Source organism: Cydia pomonella, chromosome 22, assembly GCF_033807575.1.
Source record: "Cydia pomonella isolate Wapato2018A chromosome 22, ilCydPomo1, whole genome shotgun sequence".
NCBI classification, from domain to species: domain Eukaryota; kingdom Metazoa; phylum Arthropoda; class Insecta; order Lepidoptera; family Tortricidae; genus Cydia; species Cydia pomonella.
This window is the reverse complement of record NC_084724.1, coordinates 11,714,272-11,730,203: the sequence shown is the minus strand read 5'-3', so window position 1 is coordinate 11,730,203 and position 15,932 is coordinate 11,714,272. Positions and strand designations below refer to the sequence as shown.

Here is a 15,932-nt window from a genome sequence, read left to right as displayed (position 1 = left end):
GGCAATCGCGCTCTCTCGCAGGGGTTTTTTTGGAAGACCAGCGTCGAGGTCCCCAAAAGGTACCACGACACAAGCTGTGTGGACACCCTTTTAGAGACGCTTGTAATAACGTAATATAATTTGTATTTTTGTTTAAGTTTAAATTATCGTTTTTAAATAAAGTTTTCTTCTTCTAATTTGTTAACCAAAAGCCATTGTTTTTTTTGTGCGAGCGGTCGGTAGGGACTTGTAAAAACAATAATGTCATTAAAAAGCAACTGTATCGCGATAGTGTTAAGGTTCAAATCTATGTAAACAGCTGATAAGTTAACAAGTTTGGTAATGTAGGACGAACGACCACCTCAATGTAGGAGAGCGCTCATATTATTACATAGATTTGACCCTTAATACTATCACGATACAGTTGCTTTTTATAGGACATTGTTGCTTTGCCACGTGGCTAATACGGCAGCTGACCGCTCACATAAAAGATTAGAGTCTGAGGCCTAAAAATCATTTGAGAAAATTCACACTATAGCAGCCAATACTGAAATGAACGTCCCTTACTAATCGACACTATATGTGAGCGTAATGTTTATCAATTATCAACCCTATGTTGTTAGCCGGTAGATTCATAATGAACAATCAGATGTAGCAGGACGCGTGGCGCCATCTTACCGAGCATCGGCTAAAGGTTGTGGCGCCATCGCTCGAAACGATGCCGCCATACCTTTGGCATTTGATCTATTAAAAGAATAAGGATCAAAGTCAAATGGCTTTCCAAAAGTTTTAATCATGTGTCGAAAAATGGGAGTAAATTTACTACTGTGGCTACAAAGTTTTCTTTGATAATCCACCTCTATTTCAAATTATCGTTGGTACGGCTATAGAGATGATATTTAACAAATATTAAATAGCCCCCCGAAACTTTTTGATGGCGCCTTCCGTTTGCGGTTTAACATAATAATGAATTGATTCTTTTGACGAGTTGAGTTCAAAAACTAAAGACTTTAAATATCAAATCTAAAATAACACTGAATCTGTGCCTTACCTGTGTCTCAAACGTTCGTATATCTAAAACTAGGCCTTATAAAAGTGGCTATCGAATAGGGAGTATTACTGCAATGATCTGCCGCCAGAGTGCAGCACTAGCACCTATCGTAAACTATATAGTAACTTATACATACTGTGCCTTAAACTGTTTTTTATCAAATTTACACAGATAATAAAATATGACATTGATGCATCAAGGCGGTTTGTTTACAAAGGGCCTGTCGGCAAACGCGAAAGTCGAAATTTAGTTATCTGCCTCTTTATCGCTCGAATATGCAAGAGTGATAGAGAGGTTAGATAACGAAATTTCGATTTTCTTGTTTCGCGGTAGACCCTCAGATTGTGATGGATTGTGGTAGTGGCGCCCCCTACGCAGAGTTTCGCGTAATATTCCCTATTGATACTCGTTACGCTTATATATTTCTACTTCCAAATGATATATATACTACGTATGAATAGCTCCCAAACTTAAAAAAAAAAAAGACTTGAAGCTGGCTTAAATTAAAGTATTAATACACTGTTAGATCTCCAACATAATACTTAATGTTACAATTGGGTCTATGAATAAAATATTGAAATACATACTAACATAAATAAATACTAAGAAAAATTATGTATTGGTACAGTTAAGACCATTAATTTATTTGATTATATGTAGATCTCAACTGTACAATAAAAATTACTTAAATTAAATAATTTAATGTTAAATAAAAAATAATGTATAAGAAGGTTACTGTTAAACTCAAGCTATAAAAAGCAATATAAAATAAAAATAGACAATGCGTGTTACAAACACTAAGAAAATATATGCACAAGAAAAAAAGTTTTTAAAATGAATGATTGTTTCAAAATGTACCGACAGCAGTATAAGTAGCTATACAGGCGAGGTTTTCAAAATGATATGAACACAGCTCTATTAACAGGATAAGAGCGTGTGTAGATAAATTTGAACAACTTGCCCGTTTAGCCACTTCTGACTGTATATGAAATTAGGGTAACAGTACATATGATATGAAAAAAGTACATTTTATCGTATAATAAGCAGTCTATGTACTGCTTGATTTGATTCTGAAGAGCACTGTGCATAATCTTCAAGTAACATAACATCAGGGAGAACAACATATACATAAAAACCAACATAATACAACTCCAACTAGTATACAGTGATTGTAGCTCAAGCGTCAACATTATTCTTAAAATAACTTTAAATGTGACATTATCTATGAAAAGGTACCTTATTGTCAATAGCGCTTTCGCCATTATAAACCATGCTGCGATACAAGTAATAAATAAATATTATAGGACATTATTACACAAATTGACTAAGTCCCACAGTAAACTCAATAAGGCTTGTGTTGAGGGTACTTGGACAACGATATACATAATATATAAATACTTAAAAACACAAAAAACAGCCATGACTCAGGAACAAATATCCATGCTCATCGCCCGAATAAATGCCCTTACCAGGATTTGAACCCAGGACCATCAGCTTCATACTATCCACTAGGCCAAACCGGTCGTCAATCAAGTACAACGCTGCGCAACCTTTTCATAAATATTACCACAAATATACAAACACCCGACAAAATAATCCATTTAGTGAGTTAAACCTAGGTATATAAGAACCATAACAGGTAAGTGATAACTTATAGGCGTTCAAATCGGTAATTATTGAAATGTACTACATCCTAACGCCATCTTTGTTTTGCCAAAATAGTGAAAAAACACGTAAGCTACTATCACTTGTCACTATCACTTTATGTAGCTTGCCATATCAAAAGGTACCTTAAGCGAACTGCATAAGGTACATTTTGATATGAAGACCACATAACCCCTTTTGCCTTTACATCTGTAATGCCAGTGCTTCTACATATAGGATTAGTGCATAGGTTGCTGGTTAAACGTAAAAACAAAAGTATCTTTACATCTGTTCCTAAAGTAAGGACGCTAAGCTAAGGATGAAGAATTTCATACATTGACCCTGTCTATAGGGAGCGTGCATGAACTATAGGAGGCAGCACAGGAGCCGTCAGATTTTTGGCGCGAGGCGTAAATGTGATGTTTATTGTTCCGATGTAGCCCACAAGATGGCAGAACCTACTATGCACAAGAAAACACGTGACGTGTAAATGTACATGTTTATGGTTCCGATTCAGGCCACAAGATGGCAGACCCTCCAACGCGCACGGTCCCTATAACTCTAACACACGCATATAATTATACTGCTGTCCTGCTCGCACACCGGCATTGACCGCCGGCATCATGCGCTGCACAGCAATATAAAGCCTGACCAGTAATGTAATAATATGATCATGCCATACTGCGGAATTTTATTGGAACTGAATTTCTCATACTATACTGAACTGTCACCCTATACATGAGAATAACAACGCCCCAACAATGATCATATATTTCATGTCGATCTTTAATTATGACAGTCAAAAGATTTAATTTGTGATCCATTTCGTAGCTTGTCACAGTGACAAACAACTTGAAAGTCACTAGAGACCTCATACTATTTCACAAGGTAAGAAATGGGTCACAAATGAAATCTTTTGACCGTACTTAGAGATAAAACAGGTGGGTCAATGTGCAAAATACACTGTGCTTAGCGACCTTATTTTAGTTGATAAAATCGATAATTCTGAACAGAGTTAACTTACAGACATAAAGGCGGGGTAACATTTTCTCTAGTACCGAACAGTTGGAGCAGAGCGTTGTTATGGATATGTTGTGATGTCAGCTACTAACACGCATTGTCTTCTAAGAGTCAATCGTCGCGCTTCTTTATATGGAAGCACTTTATTCGGAAGTGCGCGCACATCTGCTGGACCTGACAAGAAGAAAGGTGTATTCAAAATATTTGGCAGTTAATAATCTCCGACAAAATTGAAATAGCGCCCCCTAGTGAGTTGAAACTTATCTAGGGATAAATCTTTTTCCAATGTGCATTGCGTCTCACTCTCTCATTAAGCAAAATGTAAGGGCTGTCTCGTCCGACAACTCTTTCGATAATAGGACTTAAATCTGTTTAAGTTTATAGCACTCCCCTTTTTGGGTCGGGGGTTAAAAATTAAGCCATCTCTAATATATTCTAGTTTTTCCGTATTACCCCAGTTGGATTAACCCTCTCGGCACTGAACTGTCAAAAACACCGCGTTCCGCATCCATAATGCATACAGGGTGTCGTATTTATGGCTCAAACGAAAGTCGATCATAGAGGAACTTAAGAGGGTTTGACTCCCATGCAGGTTCTGTAAAGAAACAGAGAAATGACCGTGTATTGAATAGTTACCACACACGCCCCATAGTGTACGTGCGCCAGCACCGCCAGCGCGGTGACGCCGCAGAGCGCGGCGGGCTCGTGGCGCGGCGCCGCCAGCCCCGCCGCGGCGCCCAGCAGCAGCGGCCACAGCAGCCAGCTCACCGCGTCGCAGCGCTGGTTGGACATCTGGCTCACTATTAGGCGACACTGTAATATACGACACGTTTTTAGAATAGATACAACTTATTGCTAAAAATAAACCTTAATTTATGTATTGTTAACTGTCCCACTTTTAAAATGTCTATGAATTCCCTCTCCAAATTTTTGTAATAGACCACGGGCCAGGAGCATATATCGTCAAATATAAGAAGTAATAATGGGCCAAGAACGGAGCCTTGAGGGACCCCGTATTTTACTACAGCTTCTTCAGAACGAGCTCTGGTTTCGGAATCTCCATACGATGGTTCCACATATTGAATACGGTTAGTTAAATATGACTTAAAGAGCTTCAGAGCAGAGCCACGAACTCCGTAATATTCTAGTTTGTCTAGAAGTATCCTGTGATCGACACAGCCCAATGCTTTTGTCAGATCAAAGAATACTCCGCCACACTTATAACCATTAAACTAAATTAATTCTACGGCCTATAACCATTATTAGAATTAGACATTACTTCCGTTACTAAATTGATTACAGCAGCATCTGAAGTATTTTTTTCCTTTTCTAAAACCATATTGCTGTGTAGTTAACATGTGTTTTGCCAAGTGTCTTTCTAATCTCTCAGCTAAGCATTTCTCTTATATTTTTGAAATAACAGACAACAGAGATATTGATCTATATTTTTTTAGTTCAGAGCGACTTCCTTTTTAGGGTTCCGTAGCCAGATAGCAAAAAACGGAACCCTTATAGATTCGTCATGTCCGTCTGTCTGTCCGATTATGTCACAGCCACTTTTTTCCGAAACTATAAGAGCTATACTGTTCAAACTTGGTAAGTAGATGTATTCTATGAACCGCATTAAGATTTTTATACAAAAATAGAAAAAAAAAAACAATAAATTTTGGGGGTTCCCCATACTTACGTGTGGGGTATCTAGAAATAGGTCTTCAAAAATGATATTTAGGTAATATAATATAATTTTTTTCTAAACTGAATAGTTTGCGCGAGAGACACTTTCAAAGTGAAAAAATGTGTCCCCCCCTGTAACTTCTAGAATAACAGAATGAAAAATCTAAAAAAAATATATGATATACATTACCATGCAAACTTCTACCGAAAATTGGTTTGAACGAGATCTAGTAAGTAGTTTTTTTTAATATGTCATAAATGTTACGGAACCCTTCATGGGCGAGTCCGACTCGCACTTGGCCGCTTTTTTATGTATGGTTATTACTTTAGCTTTTTTAACAGTTCAGGAAAAATACCTTTTTCTATACAACTATTAATTTTTAATTTTTTTTTAGAATCTAGTATTAAAATTTTCTGGTCCGGTAGAGTCACTAATTTTAAGTTGTTTGCATGATTTCTGACTGTTATCGGACTCAAAAATATTGAGCTACTTTTAGTTTGTGCATAGATGTTTCTTATTTTTTGTCTCGTGCGATCACATCCCTATGTTTAAAAAGTAATTGTTAAACGCATTGGCTATTGTTGTTTATCGTTGGTTAGGTCAATTATTTAGTTTTAGAATTAGTTAGGTTGAGCCTTTTTGCCTTCGCCTGTAGTTTCCTTTACTAGATTCCATACAGTTTTTGTCTTATTTTTTGCGTTGCTGGTAGTACGATACATGTTCATTTTCTTGACCTGGATTACGGCGTAAGAACAGCATCCTGGGGTCTTACTCCGGCAGTCGTTCTGAGTAGTGCACCCATACACTACATACTACGAATACTGATGGTAGGGACCAGAGTGGTCTGAGCTACAAGGTGACCTGTTGTCATTGCTCGGGGGTGTACTTACAGCGACATTGCTGAAAAGCGTCCCGATAAGTAAGAACAGCATCCTGGGGTCGTACTCCGGCAGTCGTTCTGAGTAGTGCACCCATACACTGCATACTACGAATACTGATAATAGGGACCACAGTGGTCGAAGTGCTTCTGTGAATGAGCGCATCTTGCCTGTGCGGAGTTTGTATGATCTGAAATAAAAAATTATTAAGTAAGAAAACTAGTTTATTAACATTTACAGGCTCAGACTAATCTATAAACACCTAAATAGTTTAAAAAGATTCAAGGCAATAAAGAATGTCGTAAAGACTGATTGCCTAGAAGGGTGAAGATGGGCTTCCAATGGTCCTGCGTTCTCCAGTGAGTTGCTCTGAACTGATGTTCGCAACTCACTGATTGTCATTTGGTATTTACTGACAGTTAATATCGGATGACATTTAAGAGAGCCTTATGTAATGCGCGAAAAAGGGTGAAATATTAATGATGTTAAATATCAAAGTATTTCGATGAAGTAACCAGACCAGAGCTCGGAACCGGTATTGAAGTACCTGTTACCGTCGTTCGGTTCCAAAACCGTTATATAATTTCGTTAATTAAAAACCGGTTAAATGTTAATCGTTCTACATCCTAACCGGTAAAAACAGGAAACGCAAGTATATGGTTCGCCGGGAACGATATAATATCGGTTACTCTCATCTCTCGGAGTCTCGGTTACACTTGTTGTGTTACGTAAAAGAGACAGAAATAGTTACTCTTTCTATCTTGCTTCGATATTTTCAATTAAACTGGTTAATTTCGTCCCTCCAGAACGAAACGAGATCGTATTTGGCATAGACCGTTATCCCAAAAGAGCAGTTCCTTAACCAGTAACCTCAAACGGAAACAATAGTACATTGTGCAACGAGGGGGGTAAGTGAATTTTTGGATACGAGGGTGGGAACTTAAGACCCGAGTTTGCAATATTCTTACCCCCGGAGTTACACACAATGTTTTTCATCATACTTGCGAAGAAAAAACTAAATTTTAGGCGAAATAATTCTTAAATACGGTGACATATCAAACATTTGTCCGCTGTATTATTTGATAACATGAAATTAAAATTATATAAAAATTTACAAAGATGATTTTTATTACACTCCGTAATTAGTTGCGTTACAACGATCAAGGATAAAAAATGGGTGCATTTTTGAACGTTTCGTAACATCCGCCATTTTTTAATTTCTTGACAGGTTAGGCATCGAAGGTACAGACCTATTCGGCATTCAGCCACAATTAATCGAATTAAATAATTTTGAACATAAACAAGAATATTAAATTATAGAAGTATAGAATATTTTTGTAATAATTTATTGTTTCATTGGATTTTATTACAATTAAGATTTTTGTTGAACTAAGAAAAGAGCAGTACCTCTTAACACAGGTAATGATTTACTTAAGAGGTACTAAATACTATATGTTATCTGTAAATTACTGTTGATTGAATAAATAATTTTTAATTCTTTTTTTTAAGTCAGCATTTTAAAAGTAAACCTCATTTATGCCACTTGGTTTGTATGAATAAGTGACATAAGTAAAAAAAAAAAAACTATAACTCCTTAGGGAGTTATAGTTTTTTTTTCACAATCCATAAATCCCGCGGGAACAATATAGGCCTTTGTCCTTCAGTACACCTGCATGAAATAAGATCTTTTTCGAGCAGGTGTGATGGATAATCCTTTTGGTCCCCGGAGAATGAACGGAACCGGTTTGAAAAATAAAACGGTTTCCGAGCCCTGAACCAGACTAATCCTGATAAGGCCTAGATTTCCCTCTGGGTGGTCTCAGTGGTGAAAGAGGAGGACTCACTGGTACGTATTGTAGAGCGCCACGGGCAGGTTGGTGAGGACGCCGGTGGCGTACACGAGCCACTCGAAGCCGTCGGCGAGTGTGTACCCGCCCACTAGGTACCGCTTGTACCACACCGTGCCCGCGTGTCCGGTCCACAGGAAAAATATTGTCGACGCCTGAAATAGACAACTTAATGTCAGAAGTGTGGAGTTTATAAATGCCCATCCTCGGTAACTCGCCTGACAAGTTTTACACTAGCGGCTTGGAGCTGTAGACCTCGCAAGCATAGCTTAAAATCGAATAAATGCATGGCTCGGCCATTTTGAAAAAAAAAAAAAAAAAACATTAACTGAATCGACAAAAAAATATATTTAATTATTGACCCTGCTCACAAAATTTCAAGAAAATCGGTTGAGAATTACGACCATTAGAGGAAACATCCGGACATACGAAAGCATTTTCGCCCAAGCTGAAACCAAGACCTTTACTAACGCTCGGCCAAAGAAGCATAGGGATCGTGCGCGTTGGAAAGTCTTACACCTTCTGAACCTTGGGAGGATTTAACAACTGGAGACGCCTATAATTTTCTTCACAAAGTTTTGACAGTTGACAGTTGTCCGCAGATTTTTGTGGGGGAGGGTCACGTTAAATGTATGGCTATTTATACGTAACGTACAAATAGCCATGTCAGATAAACGTCAGTCCATACAATACCTATGATTTTCTGGAACAAGTCATATAAGACAAACTACTAACCCACATGCTGAAATCATAACCCCACGGCAGGAACAGCACGCCCGTGTTGTACTTCCCCCAGTGGCTGAGGTAGAAGTTGAGCAGGATGTTCCACATTATGTAATACGTTTTGGAACAACCAGTATAAGACCTACTCACCCACATGCTGAAATCATAACCCCACGGCAGGAACAGCACGCCCGTGTTGTACTTCTCCCAGTGGCTGAGGTAGAAGTTGAGCAGGATGTTCCACATTATGTAGTACATTCTGAAACAAGGAATTTCATGTTAAGCTTAGAATAAATTTAAAAGCGGAAAAATTACTGCCTTGGTTGAGACTTGAACTCACGGCCTCTGGATCGATACTCCAGCGCTCTGCCATCTGAGCCACCAAGACCTCATCCATAGGCAGCAAATTTTCCCACCATATGGGTCTAGGGGACCCTAGCGACATCTACCGTATCATTATACTTCTTAGAAATATTATTATTATTCTTTTTAATAGCATCGTTCGCAGACGTTTCTGCTAGTTAAAAATTAATTTCATGTTATTGTCGAAAATAATGAGTCAGACATGACAATTTGGTTATCCAAATTGAAATATTAAAATATAATCGGGGGCAAAAGGTGACTTCAATAATGTACAGCATGGGAATTCCCATGGAAATTTCTTAGCTCTTGCTCTTACACATCTCTAAAATTAGAAAGAAATATGAAAAGACACAATCGTTTTTCATAACTTTGACATCTGTGTTTGTTAGAAAAATACAAAACACACTTTAGGTAACTAGGTATGTATTAAGATTTTTAACTTCTGACGCAAACTTTGTTAACTTACGTATTATAGTAGTAGGTTATTAAGTTTTTGAATACGATAAAAAGACAAGCAAAGAGTACCAGGTTTGGAAAGTCAAAAAAATTAGTGATGATGTCGATTACGTAACGGTGGAATGCTCTTTCTCGTTAGAGGATTTGTGATAGACCTACGATAGTTCGTAGAAAGGTTTTAACTCACTAAATGGCGCTGTTAAGTTAATTAAAGTTATTGTTTACCTTATAGGCTTCACAGAGAAATCCATACAGCCGAAGATGGAGTAGAGGCAGGCCGGGATGAAGAATACCGAGTACGAGTCCAGCCCGTGGTCGAACAGCTCCCCCAGCGGGCCTGAGGTCAGCGTGCGGCGCGCCTGCTTGCCATCGATACCATCTGAAATTCAATTCAATTCAATTCAATGCATTTATTTGTCGAAAAGCAGGTAGTGTTACAAACAGGTGTTACATACAGATAATTAAGTGCTCCTTTTGGCCATATTATGAGGCATACAAATATGCTCTAATAAATAATAAAATAATATATTCAATGTGCTCTTATGCATATAAACACGAATAGCATATAAAGATGAAGTAGCACATCGACTATAGACCTAGACATAGAATTTATTTATTTAACACCACATTGAAACATGTTTACAGGCAATACTACAAAACATTACAAGCCTTCAAATGAAACTTAATTAGGCACAAATTTATGTTTACATGTAGATAACTAAACTCACCTCAGGCTCGTGGTATGACCTCAGGCCGCTTGCCAAACTCCACTAGGCATGGTTGTGTTTTTACCAGAAGAGTAGTACCACGACATAAGACGTGTAACTCACCTAACATATACGCAAGGAACAGGAACACCGGTAAAAAGTACCGCTGTGGGTGCGGTATGACCTCAGACCACTCGCCAACTCCACTATAGTCTCGTTACTACCACCTGTGTAGTACCACGACTTGAACTACAACTCACCTAGCGTATACGCAAGGAACAGGAACACCGCTAAGAAGTACCACAGCGACTGCGGTATGATCTCAGGCCTCTTGCCCAACTCCACTATGGTCTCGTTCCTGGCGCTGGCGGCCGTGTACGAGTAGTCGTACCACGAGAGAAGAACGAAGTCGAGTACGGTGAGAAGGAACCCGAGGAATGTGAGCAGGTTCGGAGCCACCCAGCGGGGTACCAACTGGAAATATATGTAATTAAATTAGTTGCTTTGCATTATGTTAGTTTTAAACAGACTACGCCAAAACATAAAGGCACCGTTATAATTTTAACAGTCTATGTATATAGTATTGTACAATATTTTGCGACATTTATTTTATGGCGGGACATGGTCAGTTTTGGCATTAGGACCGACGGTTGGGAGAAACGCGCCGAAATGAGTGTTCTACCACCTCCTGCGCCTCATGATTTCTGTGCGATCGATGTGGGAAGAAATGTCGCGCTGCTATAGGACTTTATAGCCACGAACTGCGATGCCCAGCCCCATAAACCCACAAGTGCCGCAACAAGCATCTAAAACAGATGATATGGCCAATGATGGCTATATTTTAATCAATTGTACTATATATATAACATATGCAATATAGTACGAAAATACCATAATTTTCATCACTAAAGAGTGGGGTATACAAATGACACCGATGTCGCATCCTAACCGTAACGAGGAAACTACTGAGATGATTTTAATTAATACTGGTTCAACTGGTTAGATTCGTTTTTTTGGTAAAGACGTTGCATACAAAAAAATACATACTACATGTTTAATTTTTGAACGTTGTACAATGGCAAACGCGATTGGCGATGTGATTATGTTTTCTTATTATAAAGTTTATTTGATCATTTGATCATCCTTGATCAAACAAGGCCAATGGTCTTTTGATACCTGTGTGTGACACATTTTAGCTGAATACATGTCCAACCAAACTCAAAGGAAATAGGGTTCAGATAAACAGGCTAATAGTGTTGCCCAAATAATTGCATACATACCAAAGTCTGCCAGTGCCATATTTGCTTGCCACTCTACAGTATTCTGAGTTAAAACCCTATGCACACACATCTTGATATTTATTCATTATCTCTATTTGCGTACTCTAATACAAGCGTATTCTTACAAATATGTGACGCGCATCGGACCATACTGATAATAATATCATACGATAAAGATGTCGACGTAGACTATGAACAACTTGAAGAAAATGAATTTTATGAGCCATCCTGCAGACAAATACATTTAAATAGATCACCTAATATCAAAAATAATTAGAAGAATTTAATTAATTTGAAGTTTAAACCGCTTCTAACACGTACATACCCAGCGCATATTCCTTTTTATTTGCTAAAGAAATAGCACATTTTCCCTTTAAGTATAGGTAATTTATAGCAAATAAGGGAAATAAAACAATGCGTAAACAGGTAAATCGATGATTGAAATTCCCAAAGCTGAAAGTACAAATGTACATGTATGTATGATGCATTTTATAATTTGAGGTAGTGATAGAATTATCACAAATTTTTGTGCGTGATATATTTGCAACTTCTGTATATTTTTGTGAATCAACTTCCTCAAATGTGGAATGTATTTTTAATTAATTATATGCAACATGAATCAACTTTTTCTTGTCACATGTGGTTATGGTTACGTTGATTTTAACTCTTTATTTCATTGTGAGCATTTAACTGACTGTACATGCATTTATGTTGTGAAGCGCTGGTGGCCTATTGGTAAGAGCCTGCAACTTTCAATCCGGAGGTCGCGGATTCACATCCCGGCTCGTACGAATGAGTTTTTCGGTGAAGGAAAACATCGTGATAAGGCCTTGTTTACCCTCTGGGTTGGAAGGTCTGATGGCAGTCGCTTTCGTAAACATTAGTGTCTACGCCAATTCTTGAGATTAGTTGTCAAGTGGACCCCAGGCTCCCATGAAAAATGCCGGGACAACAAGAGGAAGAAGAAGAAGACATGCATTTATGTTGTAGGCATATTAGCCCCTTTCCATATTTGACTATCTACCAGGCAAGTGAGTACTTTGTATTCGTAAAAATAAAATAATTAGAACATGGTGTAATATATATTCTACAGACAGACAGCCCCATGAGCAGAGTGTGCATGGAAGAGGAAACAAAAAGACTGCAAACAGGTAGAAGTATACAGGATCAAATACCTAGGGACTGCAAGAACACTAAAAGAGGCAGTTAGCAACCTGAAAACATTGCTAGGCTTTGTGGAGGAGCTGGGGTGGTTAGAGTAGCGCTACCTCGTTTCACGCAAAATAGGCACAATGGTTGTCAACTTGCGGAAAATACCGAGAAGCACTAAGTAACTAACATTTCTTCTAACAAACAATCCTACGATATTTTCGCGGTTGACCAGAAACAAGAAAATAGTTGATCCACCCATTTATTGACATAATTGCTGCGGCTATGAGCTCAGCTCATCAATTTACAATACATTTACAGTGTTCAATGAATCCCATAAAGCAGTGAGTATTCGAATTTAAATAGTCGTGAGACTAACATTAAGCTAAGTAAGATTTAACTCAGGGATTGGAACCGGTTTTTTGGAAAAACTTTGAAATAAACATATATTTCGGTTTATTTTATACTCCAAATATTCCTATATTGTGTATATCCGTTGTGTTTTTAGATAACGACTTCGTATTATTAGATTGCCCAATTAGAAATGAAATAATTAACAAAGAACGAAAACATACCGTTTTCGTTCCCATACAAAAAATACCGGTTTCCGATCCCTGATTTAACTCACTTGACATAACACAACACACATACATAACATGTCGCGAGAGTGATTAAAAGCACGTGCGTTTTTTCTGGTTTGAACTGCCATCAGTTGGTAACAACTAATTAGTTTTGCTGTATATATGTAGGTAATTAAAATTCGGGTTTTGGAGGCCATCATCTCACTTAACCAATAAAAAGACATGAGTTAAACCATAAAATTAGCTTAAAGTAGTCAGTATGTTACGGTGGAATATTTTACAGTTACTACAAGTATAATAAGTTAAATTTTCTTACCTCAACCACTTTGTTCCAAAACGGGTGCATAACATAGACACTGAGGGGGCTTGTGTCTATCGCCATATACTGAAAACATCCAAGGATTTCTTACATATACAACATCAACAGACTTAATTTGGATTCTTGAAGTATTTTAACTGACTGTTGCAATGTTAAAATATTCAAACAGTCATTAATCACTATTTAAATCTGTTTTTTACCGGAACGGATATTACCAGGCAAATAAAGGCCAAATACATTTGTCAACAGCTGGATATCTCTGTCCAGTTTTGTGCCCCGTATTTGTTATGTACGGGGATTACCCGACATTTCAACCCCAGTCAAGAAGCAGTTTTATTAAAATCAAAATAAACCTGCTTTTCGACTATGAATTTGGTCATGTAACAAATCTGGGGTGTCTCGCATGGGTGGGGTGCGGGAGACAAAAGGCAACACACAAGTCCAGTGAAACAATTGGCTAGTAATCTACGGTCTAGGTAGATAGAGCTTTTTGGTCCTTACAGCTTGGTAAACAACAGAATAAACTATGTATAAACTTATAAATTGAGACTTACACTAATAATTGGGACTTACTTACTTAGTTGAAATAAATGATAATTTAATTTAATTTTAATTTTACACAAGAAGAGTCACTAGCCAAATAAATATAAAAGAGTCATCAGTCAACCATTTATAGTAATGAAGATTGGTATTTATAACTGAGTCTAAATTTGTAAACATTTTCTGGGAGAATTTTTTTTTATTTTTCAGAAATTTCACAATAATTATGTTGAAAACAAAATTATTTGCATTGGACATAAAAAAAGAACTTTGTATGAGGTATAAATAACAACTTCATCCTGAACAGTTATCGTTAAAACAAGTTTTACCTAATTAATTATGACTTAATGTACGGCGTCATGCGATGCGCGTAACTTGTTATTTTAAGGTTATATAAGTAATCAATATTTAGAGACGCATAAAACAGACAATAGCGAACGCTATGGTAAATCAGAAATACAAACGTGCCGCATAATAACATGAAATACTTACCTTATAATTATCGAAACCCTCCAAGTGGTCTTTACTCAAATACTTGTAATTGAACATTATCACGAATTTACTTCACTGATACATAAAAAGAAAATGCTACTTTTTAAGCGGTGGAGCTTAATTTAATTTATCTAAAGTATTCACGTCATAGTTGTAAATATATTAATATAACACTATTTCAAAGTAATCGACTGTGCGCATTTCGCACAGTACACACACAACTGACTGACTTAATTGACAATATTGACATGACATGACACCTTGACACCCACGATTTGACGAGATTGCTAGATGTTATTTTAACCAATCATTGAGGATGTCTGCCAATTTAACTTCCAGTAGACCAATAGAATTACAGAAGTGACAGAGCTTTTACGCTGCGTCACTTTTACGTAATTGGAAACAGAGTGACTTCTTGTTTTAAAAAAAAACATCTATTCACGAGATATTTCAATGATGTTATTTTTAAACTACGTATAATAAATATTTATTTAATATACGTACTTATTTTTCGAATATTTCAATGATAAACTTCAAACAATCGTTTATTTTGCTCATATTTTTAAAGCGCTTCTCGAGTTCATTATTGCTATAGCAACACTAAGGTGCTGTGATATTTTTAAATTTTGGCGGGGACTTACCTGAATTGTGTAAAGAAGTTCACAGGTATAGTAACAAATCGCATGCGATTTTGAATAGGTACATTGCCGACTAAGTAGATGCAATGAATTCCATTTGTCAATCAAGTGCCGCATTTCAATTGGCTCATTTATTCCTAGTTACTTATATATTGTACTAGTGTTTTGATTTTTCTTTACATCTAAATTTACTATCGTTTCTACATTCTCATTTGGATTAGCAACCTTGTGTTTGATAAAAATTCGCGCCCCCGAAATACGTTTGTTATCATAAAATAAATCCACATGACATTGGCAATCAACAGTAAGCCATATAAAAAAAAAAAAGTGCCGCATTGCATTGTATCTGATCGCATATGATGTGTTAGAAGGTGAGGGGGATCTCTTACCTAATGTAAGGCACCAATTTGGCGCCGCTCTACGCATGCTGATAGGGCGCTAAACGTCCCTGATGGGCAAGCCCGTTAATATATTTGAGACTTATAGCATAACTTGCCTATAAGTGTCTGAATTTGGCCAATTGATCAAAACAAGAAGGCAAAGTCGCAGGTTAAATTCGAATCTACAGGTTATGTTAAGCCAACCTCGGC

The 15,932-nt window shown here is 37.2% G+C and overlaps 1 protein-coding gene across 1 annotated transcript; it reads right to left on the bottom strand.

Moving 5' to 3' along the window:
- Positions 1-283: 283 nt before the first annotated feature.
- On the bottom strand, positions 284-14,988 carry LOC133530106 (ethanolaminephosphotransferase 1-like). The gene is made up of 9 exons (XM_061867941.1): positions 14,705-14,988; positions 13,670-13,738; positions 10,604-10,817; positions 9,862-10,015; positions 8,968-9,076; positions 8,092-8,249; positions 6,260-6,437; positions 4,331-4,507; positions 284-3,868 (listed from the first exon to the last, which is right to left on the bottom strand). The coding sequence occupies exons 1-9, from the start codon at positions 14,759-14,761 to the stop codon at positions 3,806-3,808; spliced, it is 1,179 nt and encodes a 392-aa protein (XP_061723925.1). The 5' UTR covers positions 14,762-14,988; the 3' UTR covers positions 284-3,805.
- Positions 14,989-15,932: the final 944 nt, after the last annotated feature.